Below are 13,667 nucleotides of genomic sequence, written 5' to 3'. Positions count from 1 at the left end.
TTCTGCGATGCACCTGCGGATCAGTTTGAAAGCAGCCCAGATATGCCCATAAACACACTGATTTTAGTAATAAACTTACCTTTAACAACAGTCTTCCATTCAGGTCAGCTGATCCGGCTCTGCTCCGCAACCACTTGCTTCCTCTACCGCCAGTTTCATTCACAACACTCTTGCTCTGTGATGGTGGGTCAGCAACCCACAATCTGGACTTGCCAACCCGCCATCCCAAAGCAGGAGGTCACAGGCCACATCAGAGGGCTCCGTGGGCCACTGGTTTGGCACCCCTGCTGTATACTGTATCTGTAGAAAGATCGCTTCTTGGCCATTTGCTGCTTTATAGCTTGTGGCTTCACAGCTTGTGGTTTCACAGCCTGCCCACTGCTCATGCGTGAGTCTTACTGCACGTTGTGAATGGTCCTGTAGTCTTCTGGGACCTGTGACGTGTCCCAGAAGACTACAGGGAGGGAGGGGGAGAGAAGAATGTCTGGTCAGATTGCCTAGGCCAGTGATGGCAAACCTTGACACTCCTGATGTTTTGAAACTACATTTCCCATGATGCTCATGCACTATGCAGTGTAGTTGAGCATCATGGGAAATGTAGTTCCAAAACATCTGGGGTGCCATCACTGGCTTAGGCGATCTGGGTGGAAGCAGGTACCAATACCCCCCCCCAAAAAAGGTGCCCTTTGTTGACGAGAAGGGGAGATGGAGGCCCTATAGCTGAACCTTCCATTTTGGGTGGAGTTCCACTTGTGACCATAGCTTGTAAAGTCGTTTTCTGGAGTGTGCATAACTGGCTCTGGTGCTTCTAGGTTGCTTAAGGGAAAAGCCTAAGTGCTACCATGCAAGCTGTTTTGGGGCTTCTGGGAAATGTTTGAAATAAACTCATGATTTCTGCAGGCATCTGCTCCCCAGTCCAGTGGTCAGTTTAGCATATTGGAATAACCCATTGTTGTTCTCCAAGCCCTGCCTGCAAATTTAGCTTATTTCAGTGGTAGGTGGAAAGATTGTCTGTGCTGACTTTAGCAACCAATTTGATAGAAAACAAAATGAGGGGTTACTAAGGGCAGAAACATGATTTGCCTTTCTTTCAGTTGTGATACATGATTTAAGTAACTTTGCCATAATACCATGAGGTACAACAAAATATAGATTCTAATCAAACAAAATTTTCCATCCACAGGGTAAACTTGTTGGAGTTTGTGGAAGTGTGGGCTGTGGTAAAAGTTCCTTAATATTATCCATACTAGGTCAGGTATGTTGGGCTAACTAATGTGTATCATTGACTGTGTACTACACTAGCTCTTCCATTTTATTGCAAATTAAATGTGCATGTTGTATACATTTTTTCCCTGCATATTTAATCTAATACAGAGGTATATTTCGTGTGTTGGTTGTTAGGTGCGCATAACATGCAGATGTGTTTTACATTATAAATTGTACATCTAAAATTTGACTTTAGGGCTAATTTAGATGTGTTTTGATGAGTTAATATACATACACTAAGCTACATTGTGTTAAGGCCACGTTTGTGTGTTTTGGTGTGTTAGGCCGCGTACACACGGGCGGACTGTCTGACGGACTTGGTCCGCTGAAACGTGTTTCAGCGGACAGTCCGCTCGTGTGTGGGCTTCAGCGGACTTTTTCAGCGGACAGTCTGGCGGACTAAGTCTTTCGGAATTTCCGTAATATTGTCCGTCCAACTTTGGTTTCAGCGGACAGTCCGCTCGTGAGTAGGCTAGTTGGACGGACTAAGTATGGCGCATGCTCAGAAAGGATTTACACGGCCGAAGGTTGCATTGCAGTGTATTGGACGTCGTATTTCTAGTCCCGTCGTACGTGCTGTACACGTCATCGCGCAAGCTTTCAGCGGACTGTTTGTTCATCGTGTGTGGTCAAGTCCGTTCATTCAAAAGTAGGACGGACTGTCTGTCGGATTGTCTGACGGACTTAGTTGGACGGACAGTCCGCCCGTGTGTACGCGGCCTTAGGCAGCTTATTTTAAATTAATGACTGGAAAAACTGACAGTGTCTTTATTATACGTTGTTTATTTTAAATATAGTTTCATCTCTTTCAACATTTCCAGCAATGTTAAAATGTCCATATATCATAAACAATCCATTGATATACTGTAAAAAGAAGTGTAGGTTGAATCTTGATGAAACAAAGCTACATAATGATAACTGATATTAGCTTTAACCATTGCTCATGTTATAAAAAGCTAATAACATGGCTTTAGACCAGCCTTTCTCAAACTTTTTAACATGGAGGAGCCCTTGAAATAACTTGGCTTCAGGGAACCCCTGCTAATAATTATTATATTTACAGCTCACAGTACCTTAGTGTGTTGGTCAGTGGGAAGAATGCTCCTTACAATTGTGGTCATTGGGTAGAATCCCCCTTTACAGATAGCTAAAATAATCATTGGTGTCTCTGGCAGTAGTGTATTTAGGTTTTGTGCTGCCTAGGCCTGACTAAACTTGTGCACCCCCCAATTTAAATATGACCCACTCCTTCCTGTCAAGGCCACACCCCTTGCTGTTTAAGACCCGCCCTGAAATTTTCGAGTGGTGACATTAGTTCTAAGGGCCTGGGGGGGTGGATTCCCTTAATTTGCATAGATTTCCTCTCACTTCCTGTGTTGTTATTGTTACTCTTTCCAAAATGAAAAAAAAGTGTTACCCATACTTTAAGCACAAAATCACCCCACCCCCCCACAGTTGCGGATACCGGAAGCAGTGCGGCCGCTTTATGGGGACGCTAGACTAATTTGTCTCTCAGCCCAGTCCGCCCCATAAGTCTGATGCTATACTAACAGCACAAGACGGCGGGAACTCTTTCCCTGCTGCCCCCCTGCAAAGTGCTGCCCTAGGCCTGGTCTGTGGTTACTCATCTGAGAAGCACAAATCTCTTATTGCTCGATAAACCCCTATAAACCTCGGGAGGAACCCTAGGGTTCCATGGAATCCTGGTTGAGAAATCCTAATTTAGAAGTTTTACTTTAACAATGCTTCCCAATTTTTTGAGATGGGAATGCGGGACACCTACAGTATTAACAAAAGCATGTAGGCATAAGACATCTCCCTGCCACACCCCCTTAACCGCTTCCGGACCGCCCCATGTAATTTACTGCAGCAAGGTGGCCCGGGTGTGCGAAATCACGTACCTGTACTTGATTTCCTGCACACAGTATAGGGGGCGTACACACGCCTCCAGGGTGCCGCTCCCACTGTGATTGGACACAGCAGGAGCCAATCAGCAGGTCCAGGGGCTATGATGGTCGCCACTCAAAATACTGGACACATTTTTTTCTGCCATTTATTTGGCGATGTATAGGGAATAATAAGAGACAAACCTTTGGGAATACTTGACCTGTTATCACTGTGACCATCTTGATAACGTATTTGTAGTCATAGTGACATGATTCCAGTGCCAGGACTGGTGGCAAGTTGGAGGTTTCAAGAATGGAGTGTTCCAAAGTTCAACACTGAATCCAATCTGCTTTATTAACGAAGGACTAACACTTCATATATTATTTGAAACCCCATTCCCCTAGAGTAAAAAGTACCTACTGTACTTTGACCCATCTTTCTAGGAGCTGTTGAAGCTGATTTCCAACCACAACATTTTAAGGAGAAAAATGTATGATTTACAACGCCTGTGCTGTCTTCTGTGCAGCTTTCCAATACAAGTGGCATCACGCTGAATGCAGGGGAAGGGGTGTGTCAGTTTCACACTGAACAACAAAGGCGTGCTCACAGTGGTGCTGTTCCTGTGCTGCTCATATGTGCAATGTCTGTTTACCAGTTGGATGCAGTGGTGGCAGAATAATAGAATCATTTGTTAAGTAGTGCTTGGGGTACTGTCACATACTGGTTCTCTGCATTACAAGGTATTATATGTACTTTGTACTCTAGGGACTGGAGCATCAAATAATATAGGAAGTGCTAATTCTTCTTTAACCAAACCTTTCCCTTAGAAGATTGTACTTATTTGTACTTAATCACTTCAGCCCCAGAAGGATTTGCCCCCTTCCTGACCAAGCCATTTTTTGCAATATGACACTGTATCATTTTAACTGACAACTGCGCAAACATGCAACGCTGTACCCAAACAAATAGAGCTTTCATTTGGTGATATTTGATCACCTCTGCGGTTTTTATTTTTTACGCTATAAACAAAAAAAGAGCGTCAATTTTGAAAAAAACACAATGTCTTTATCTTACATCATGGGACACAGAGCCTTAAGTAATTACTTAATGGGTTATAGGCCACCTTAAGGTGATAGACACTGGTTATACCCAATCTAGAAAATTCACTCCCTATATAACCCCTCCTCCTTCCAGGAGTACATTCGTTTTTTCGCCAGTGTCTAAGGTGTTGGTCACGAGTGAAGATGTGCTCTGAGGAGCTCCAGGAGGGATCCATGCTGGATTTAAATAGCCTCCATAAAGACCAGATCCATCCAAAGTGCCACTAAGGCCTAAAAAGATGGTACCTGGGGCCTCGTATCCGAAGCACTAGGTTTTGCCTGCAACGCCTCTCTTTGTAGGGCTGGACCCCAGTAACCGGGCTCTGGTCTTGCTACATTACCTAGCTTCCTGGTGGGGTGCTTTACAGGTCCAAGGGAGTTGGAACCCCGATATTTAGGGACCCGGTCTTTGAAGATTTGCTAAATGCAGCCCGCCGTGATGGGTGAAGGTTGGATTGTCTGTTAATTCAGCAAATCGGCGGGATAAGGTAAGGGAAAAAAACATAGGTATTAAAAACACCTATGTATTCTTCCATTAGGGAAAAAGGGTTGTCATGCCTTATTTCTCCACTAAAGGGAGTAAATGCATATATTTTACTCTGTTGTCTTCACTGTAAAGCTCAGTCTGTGTGTGGTTTATCAAGGTAAAAGAAATCTGCAAATGTTTTCTTTCTCCCCCTTTGAGGGACCAGAGAATTAGGGGGACATCAGCGCTGTATCACCTCCCCCCCCCCCCGTACCGCGGGGTGCTAATTTTATTACTTTTGACTTATTTTACTGTTGTTGGTGTCTGCTGCTGGATGGGTCTCTACCTCCCCTCCCCCTCGTGTTGGGTCTGTGGACCTGAAAATGCTGCGCACAAGCGCAGGAACATTTTTATATGTAAAAAAGGGTTGACGTTTTCTCTGAGGGGGTGGGACCTAAGCATGTTCCCGTAAACGTCCACGAGGACGCACGGCAGGCTAAAACAAATAAAACTACAGCTGTGACAGTCTCTCCTCGGCTGACGAGGAGGAAACAAGCAGCCTGCAATACAGGGACACAGGAGCTGTGGGGCAAGTGGTTGCAAACTGGCATTCTGATACAGGAAAGACACCTTTTTCCAGCACCAGGCTGAACTTTATAGCGGCTTTAAATGTCATTATTATTTTCAGTGATTAAGTGCAATTTGTATAATGCCTCTGTTTTTGTACTTAGGACTATGCCTACCAAAAAAGACACCGCAAAAAACAAAAAAGTAAAGGTTTCACCCCTAGGCGTTAGGATCTCGAATCGCATTTCCACACTGTCATTCTCACCTGAATAACCAGTTATGGCAAGCCAGGGTGAGCCATTGGAACAAATTTATGGTGCAGCTGCTTCTCACATCTCAGCTCCTGTATACATGACTGGAGATGTCCTTTCCTCCTCGGGGTTAGCGGCTTTAATCGCTTCCTCCATTCAAATGGATAGGAAGCGTGCTCGATCCCCCTTCCCCACTTCAGAACCTTTGCAAAGGGAACAGTGGGCTCAGGATGAGGTGTTACCCTCAGTCGATCAGGAGGAAAAACAAACCGATGATTCCTCTATGCAGAAACAATGGTAGATGAACCTTTTTCAGCCTCAAAATCTGAGAAATTGCTGATACAAACTCTTACAGAGATGGTTCGTTCCATTTTCATGCTGCCCCTAATGCAGTCTGCTGAAAATAGAAAAAAGGATATTCCTGCGCCAAAATGGGAAAAAATTATTATTGGTGGAATGGGGTACTGCTGCACTCACTGGAGGGAAATATCTGAACCCAAAGAGAAAGATTGGCACCACTATTCTTGTACCAGTCTGCTGAAAGTTTGGTTTCTTCCTTGGGTTCCTTAAAACCTTCTCAGCCTTTGCCTTGTGTTTCCTGCACATGCATTACTAGAACAGCTTATTTTTGCTGAATGGGATGACCTTGATAAACATTTTCTCCCTCCTAAGAGATTTTTAATTCTCTATCCCCTGGAGGAGAAATTCTCCAAAAAAATGTAAAGTACCAGCAGTTGACACTGCAATTTCCAGTGTGAATAAAGGCCTAACGCCCTGTAGACAATGCACAAATGCTTAACAATCCAACAGATAAAAAGTTGGCATCTCTGTTAAAGTCTATTCTTTCCTTGGCAGGTGCCATTACTCAGCCTGTAATTGTTGCAATAGGCATCTGTCAATCACCAAAGGACCAATTTAAACAAGCCCTTAGAGGGCTTAGAGGGTGCCTTTAAAGATTATATTCACCAGGCGTCCCGCCTTACGCTTGTGCATATGCGTAGAATCCTGTGGTTAAAAAATTGGTCAGCTGAAGCACCATGTAAAAACCTCCTAACTTTTCATGGGGAGCGACTATTTGGAGAAGACTTGGACAAATATATCCAAACAATTTCTGTTTCTGGGTGTTCACAAAAGTGTTGGCCCCACCTCTAGCCAGGTTAATGGCAAAGGGCATAACAGTCATAGCATACCTAGACGATCTATTGCTAATAGGCCACTCGTTTAGAGCAAAGCGTACGCACTACAACAAATTATCTGGAAAGTTTGGGAAATCCTCCTTAATACTGCTAAAAAGGCTGGAGTACTTGGGTCTGATCATAGACACATCCCAGGAAAAGGTGTTCTTGCCTCAGGCAAAGATCAACTCCATAAGAGAGCTGGTGTGGATGGTCAGGTGATCCCTCCATTCGCCTTTGCATGAGGTTGCTAGGAACCATGGTGGCTTCATTCAAAGCAGTTCTCTATGCCCAGTTTCATTCAAGACTGTTGCAAAACAGTATCCTGTCTGCTTGGCACAAAACAATTCAAGCTTTAGACTTGCCAATGCGGCTGTCCCCAAGAGTATCCCAAAGCCTCACTTCGTGGTTACTAAACCAGAATCTGTTGAAAGGAAAATCCTTCAGACCAGTCATCTGGAAAGTGGTAATGATGGATGCCAGCCTTTCAGGCTGGGGAGCAGTACTAGAAAAGACAGCTGTCCAGGGACAGTGGTCAAGAACCGAAAGAACCTTGCCCATCAATATCCTAGAGATTCGGGTTAGTGCATCTGCCTCTAAAGGCCTGGACGTTCAGGTTACGGGATTGTCCTGTCAGGATCCAATCCGACAATGCCACAGCTGTGGCCTATATCTAGGGATGAGCTTCGTGTTCGAGTCAAACATACGTTCGACTCGAACAGCGCGGCGGCCTTGTGTAGTGTGTTGGCGTCTGAAGCAGTTAGTGGGTGTTCTGTGTACCTTCAACACAGTATACACCGATCGTTATCGGACGATTTTCGATCTTGCTCTTCTGTAGTGGTTGTTGTCTGCGTGCCCTGACCGCAGTATACACCGCTATATGCACCTCACCTATATAGCTAGTGATCTATCTTTTATAATAGAGCTTGCAGTCAGTAGTGTTAGGAGCTTGTGCGTGCTGTCTGCGTGCTCTGTACCCAGTACACACCGCTATATCCACCTACATAGCTCTTCTCTATTTGAGCCATCTGCCATCTGCAGGAGTTATTGGAAGTTGTGTGTGCCTCCAGCACAGCACAGTATACATCTGTATATACCCCTTTATCTCTGGTGTTCTATAATAAAGGCATCTGCAGGAGTTAGTGGGTGATTTGTGCCTCCAGCACAATATACACCTGTATCTACCCTTTATTGCTGTTCTCTAATAGAGGCATCTGCATGGCTTAGTGGGTGTTGTGTGACTCCATTACAGTATACTCCTTTATCTCTGGTGTTCTATAATAAAGGCATCTGCAGGAGTTAGTGGGTGTTGTGTGCCTCCAGCACAATATACACCTGTATCTACCCTTTATTGCTGTTCTCTAATAGAGCCATCTGCAGGGCTTAGTGGGTGTTGTGTGACTCCATTACAGTATACCCCTTTATCTCTGGTGTTCTATAATAAAGGCATCTGCAGGAGTTAGTGGGTGTTGTGTGCCTCCAGCACAATATACACTACCCAACTGCTGTTTTACCCAACTCCCTTCAGGCCATTACCATGACTGGAAGGCCAGCAAGGAGAGGCAGACAGGCGCGAGCCGATAAAAGAGGGCAAGCAGGCTCTGTGTCTAGATACAACAGTGCTGGTCGTGGACGCGGTGCATTGTCATCAGCACGTGGCCATGGGACACACTTGTCCTTCTTTTCGGCCGCTGGACATGTTGAACCGCAACATGCCAACGACTTGGTAGAGTGGATGACCAAGCCCTCTTCATCCTCCTCATCCTCTCTCACCCAGTCTCAGGGTACTAGCAAAGTAGCTGCCTATGCATCGTCTTCGCTCGTCTCAATGTCATCATCAGTGACTCCTTCCCTAGACCCACCACGTCCTCCTGAGGAGTCTCCTGAACTCTTTGAGCACAGTGTTGGGTACATGCTCCAGGAGGATGCCCAGTGTTTTGTAGGCTCTGATGATGACACTCAGCTAGAGGAAGGCAGTAGCGTGAGCGCAGAGAGAGGGGATGCTCAAGAAGGACACCAATCTGGCAGTCATGTTCCACAAGCTGCAGCATATTGCCAGGTTTGCTACAGCGATGAAGAGGGAGGGGATGATGAGGGCACTGACTCCACGTGGGTGCCTGGTAGGAGAGAGGAGGAGGAGGAGGAGGCACATGTCCAACGAGGCAGGATGCCCTCCGGGGGCCAGCTTAGGGGCAGCACACCGACTGAATCACACCGCAGAGCTCCGCCTGTGCAGGGCGCTGCCTCTGAGCGTTATTCTAAAAGTTCTTTGGTGTGGGCCTTTTTTGAGACAAGTGCATCAGATCGCACTGCTGCTACTTGCAACATATGTCTCAAGCGTATCTCGCGTGGCCAAAACATCAGCCGCTTGGGCACCACATGCTTGACCAGACATATGTTGACCTGCCATGCAGCTCGTTGGCAAGCGTACCTCAAAGACCCACACCAAAGAACAAAGCGGACCTCTCCTTGCTCCTCATCAGCTGGCATCTCCAACCCCACTAGACCTTCAGTCCTCTCTGAAACCTGCTCTGAGAGGAATGAAGGTGTAGAATTAAGTGTGTCACAGCCAAGTGCTTCCGGGAACTCTGCTAGCGGTACACCCACGTCCGATTATAGCAGGCAAATGTCCCTGCCCCAGCTGCTAGACCGACGAAAGAAGTTCACTCCCAGCCATCCACATGCCCAGTGGTTGAATGCTAGCTTGGCTAAATTGCTAGCACTTCAACTGCTGCCTTTTCAGTTGGTAGACTCTGCCCCCTTCCGTGAGTTTGTTCAATGTGCGGTTCCTCAGTGGCAGGTCCCCAAACGCCACTTTTTCTCACGGAAGGCGATTCCGTCTCTGTACCGGCATGTGGAAGGTAATGTCCTTGCCTCGCTGGACAGGGCGGTCAGCGGTAAGGTGCATATTACTGCTGACTCAAGGTCCAGCAGGCATGGACAGGGACGTTACCTGTCTTTCACGGTCCATTGGGTCACTCTTCTGGCAGCTGGGAAGGATGCAGGACAAGGTGCAGTAGTGTTGGAGGTTGTTCCGCCACCACGCCTCCAAAATGCTACTATTGGTTGTGACACACCTCTCTCCTCCACCCCCTCCTCTTCTTCTTCCTCCATGGCCTCTTCCAGTGCTCTGTCCTCAGAACCAGTGGTGCTCCGTAGGCGTTCCAGGGGCTACGCAAGTACGCAGGCAAAACGATGCCATGCCGTGCTTGCGCTGGTTTGTTTGGGGGACAGGAGCCACACTGGGGTGGATGTTTTGTCAGCTCTGCAGGGACAGGCCGAGAGGTGGTTGACGCCACGCCAGCTTAAGCCAGGAATGGTGGTTTGCGACAATGGCACCAACCTCCTCTCCGTCCTCCGACAGGGACAACTGACCCATGTGCCCTGTGTAGCTCACGTCTTTAACCTGGTGGTGCAGCGGTTCTTGGGCAGGTACCCGGGCTTACAGGATGTCCTGAAGCAGGCCAGGAAAGTCTGTGTGCATTTCCGCCGATCATTTAATGCCTGTGCTCGGCTGGCTGAGCTCCAAAAGGAGTTGAACCTGCCCAAGAACCGCCTTATATGTGACATGCCCACCAGGTGGAACTCAACGTTGGCCATGCTGCAGCGGCTGCACACGCAGCAGAGGGCCATCAATGAGTACCTGTGCGACTACGGCACCAGGACAGGGTCAGGAGAGCTCGGTTTTTTCTCACCACGCCAGTGAGGCATGATCAGGGATGCATGCACTGTCCTGTCACCGTTTGGGGAGGCCACAAGGATGGTGAGCAGTGACAGTGCATGCATCAGTGACACTGTACCTCTTGTCCACCTCTTGGAGCATACGCTGCGTGGAATAATGGATAGGGCACTTGAGGCAGAACAGAGGCAGGAAGAGGAGGACTTCCTTGCCGCTCAAGGCCCCCTTTATCCAGACAGTGTTCCTGCTGTGCCACCCATCACACAGGAAGAGGATGAGGAGGAGGAAAAGGAGGAGGAGGATGATTGTGTCAGCATGGAGGTGGAGGCTGGCACTCAGCATCAGCAGCAGCAGTCTTGTAGGGATGATTTACAGTCCCAAGAAACACGTGGACTTGTACGTGGCTGGGAGGAGGTAGCTGCGGATCATGTTGTCCTTAGTGACCCAGAGGACTCCGGACCGAATGCCTCAGCTAACCTACGCTGCATGGCCTCCCTGATCCTGCAAAGCCTGCGGAAGGATCCTCGTATTCTTCGGATCAAGGAGAGGGACCATTACTGGCTGGCCACTCTCCTTGATCCACGGTACAAGGGTAAGGTTGCCGACCTTATCTTGCCATCGCAGAGGGAGCAGAGGATGAGACATCTCCGGGAGGCCTTGCAGAAAGGTCTGTGCAACGCGTTCCCAGAGACTGGGAGGTTACAAACTCCTGGTCCTGGACAACGTGTTGCTGAGGCATCGGTCAGAAGGAGCGGTGGAGAAGGTGGCCTTCTGACTGATGCTTTCAGACAATTTTTTAGTCCGCAGCCCCAAGGTATGATCGGTTCCAGCAACCATCGCCAGCGTCTGATTTACATGGTGCAGGAATACCTAGGGGCAAGGTCAGACTTGGACACCTTTCCCACCGAAAATCCTCTGGCTTACTGGGTCTTGAGGATGGATCACTGGCCAGAGCTTGCACAGTATGCAATTGAGCTACTGGCCTGTCCTGCATCCAGCGTTCTTTCGGAACGCACCTTCAGTGCTGCTGGTGGCTTTGTTACCGATCACAGGGTGCGCCTGTCCACCAAATCAGTTGATCGACTGACCTTCATCAAGATGAATCAGTCTTGGATCACCCACAGCTACCAAGCACCTGAAGCTGATGTAACCGAATAATTTTTTTTAAATATATCACTTCCCTTCAAGACTGCCTATGCTGATGCTGAGTGACTGTCCTGTTATGTTGATTGTCTATCCTCTTTCTCCTCCGCTGATATGTTGGAAGAACATTTCTGGTTCTGGGTGATGCCATCAGCCCAATTTTTCTGCCCCTGTTTAACAGGGGCGTTTAATTACAATTTTTGATGCAATGCTTTGCAGCAGGGCTAATTCCTGCAATAAAAATAGAGTATATGGGAGAGTTTGCAGTGTCGTGGCACCAGCACCAGTGCCTAAGGCCCAATTTTTCTGCCCCTGTTTAACAGGGACATGTAATTACAATTCTTGATATAATATTTCACAGGAGGGCCCGTTCCTCTGCCCACCCAGAGTAACTGTGAGGACTTATAGTGTTGTGGCACCAGCACCACAACCACCAAAGGTCAATTTTTCTACCACTGTTCAACAATGGCATGTAATTACAATTCTTGATATAATCGTTCACAGCAGGGCGCTCCAGCGCCCACCAAGAGTCACTTTGAGGGCTTACAATGTTGTGGCAAAACCAACACCTTGTTCCGCCATTTCTGCAGAGCATATAGGGCAGGCCCCTACTTTCAAACATCCAACTTACAAACATCTCCTACTTACAAACGGAAGGAGACAACAGCAAGTGAGATGAAAAAAGATGGACGACAAAACAAATTATACAGGGGTGATAACCCTTCCCTATGTTTTCCAAAAAGCTTAAAAATAGTTTTTTTGACTGGAGCTACACTTTAAAAATGTACCAGTTGAAAATTACAAACAGATTCAACTTAACACAACAAACCTACACAGTCCCTGTCTTGTTTGCACCGCCTGTATACTGCTGTTCTGAGTATATAGGGCCTGGGGGCCACACGCATTTCCTTTTTTTAATATGGGTACTGGGTTCCCCTCAATATGCGTACAAGACCCAAAGGGGCTGGTAATGGGCAGGAAGGGCTACCCATGCAATTTTTCTCAATGATTTTCAACCATATTGCAGGAACCAGATATAACATTAAAAAAATTTAAATGATGTTATTTACATTTAATGTCATTTTGTGCAGGGACTGTTCTAAACACGGGAAACACGTGGCACTTCACAGGCATACTACAGACACCCCCCAGGCACCATATTTAAAGGAATATTTCACTTTTTTTTCACTTTAATCGTTATTAAAATCAGTGCTCCCGCCAAAACGGCCATTTTTTAAAACATTTTAGGCATTGACCCATGTCCCCTGGGGCAGGAGCCAGGTCCCCAAACCCTTTTTAGGACAGTATCTTGCATATTAGCCGTTAAAATTAGCACTTTTAATTTCGAACGTTCGAGTCCCATAGACTTCAATGGGGTTCTAAAGTTCGTACGAATTTGGGGTCCGTTGGAAAGTTCTGGTGCGAACCGAACCGGGGGGTGTTCGGCTCATCCCTACCTATATCAATAACCAAGGGGGCAACAAGAGTCTCTCCGCACAGAGAGAGGTGAACCATATTCTAACTTGGGCAGAAAGAAATGTTCCTTGCCTATCGGCAGTCTTCATTCCAGGAGTAGAGAATTGGCAGGCGGACTACTTGAGTCACCAGCAGTTATTCCCAGAGGAATGGTCTCTTCACTCCGACATATTTTGGGTTGTTTGCCAAAGATGGGGGACTCCGGACATAGATCTTCTAGTGTCCAGGTTCAACATGAAGTTAGTCAACTTTATGGTCAGAACAAGGCATCCACTCGCATGAGGATGCGTTGGTGACCCCATGGGATCAGTTCTCACTGATCTAATTCCCCCCTATTCAGTTGCTCGAATTCTTTGCAGGATCATGTTGGAAAGAAAGCCAGTAATTCTGGTGGCACCAGCATGGCCCAGAAGGTCATGGTATGCAGAAATCGTAAAGATGGCAGTGGAGGGTCCATGGTCCCACCCACTACGGCCAGATCTGCTCTCACAGGGACCGCTATTGCATCCTTCCCTACAGTCTCTAAATTTAACGGCTTGGCTATTGAAACCCACATTCTAAAGAAACGTGGGCTTTTTGGGTCAGTTACCTCTACCCTGATTAATGCAAGTAAGCCAGCTTGCAGAACTATATATTATAGGGATGGAGGGCTTATGT

The 13,667-nt window shown here is 47.0% G+C and overlaps 1 protein-coding gene across 2 annotated transcripts in view; it reads left to right on the top strand.

The window, feature by feature from the left end:
- LOC143983259 (ATP-binding cassette sub-family C member 5-like) overlaps positions 1 to 13,667 on the top strand; it is a 146,302-nt gene that overhangs the window by 45,581 nt on the left and 87,054 nt on the right. For both annotated transcript variants that reach the window (XM_077482735.1, XM_077482736.1), the window contains one exon: positions 1,184 to 1,255. In XM_077482735.1, the coding sequence (XP_077338861.1) occupies positions 1,184 to 1,255 (72 nt within the window). The remainder of the gene's footprint in view (positions 1 to 1,183; positions 1,256 to 13,667) is intronic.

Source organism: Lithobates pipiens, unplaced genomic scaffold, assembly GCF_037356315.1.
Source record: "Lithobates pipiens isolate NorthernLeopardFrog02 unplaced genomic scaffold, aLitPip1_a1.2 Scaffold_16, whole genome shotgun sequence".
NCBI classification, from domain to species: Eukaryota; Metazoa; Chordata; class Amphibia; order Anura; family Ranidae; genus Lithobates; species Lithobates pipiens.
The sequence above is the reverse complement of the archived record's forward strand: the minus strand, read 5'-3'. Positions and strand labels throughout refer to the sequence as shown.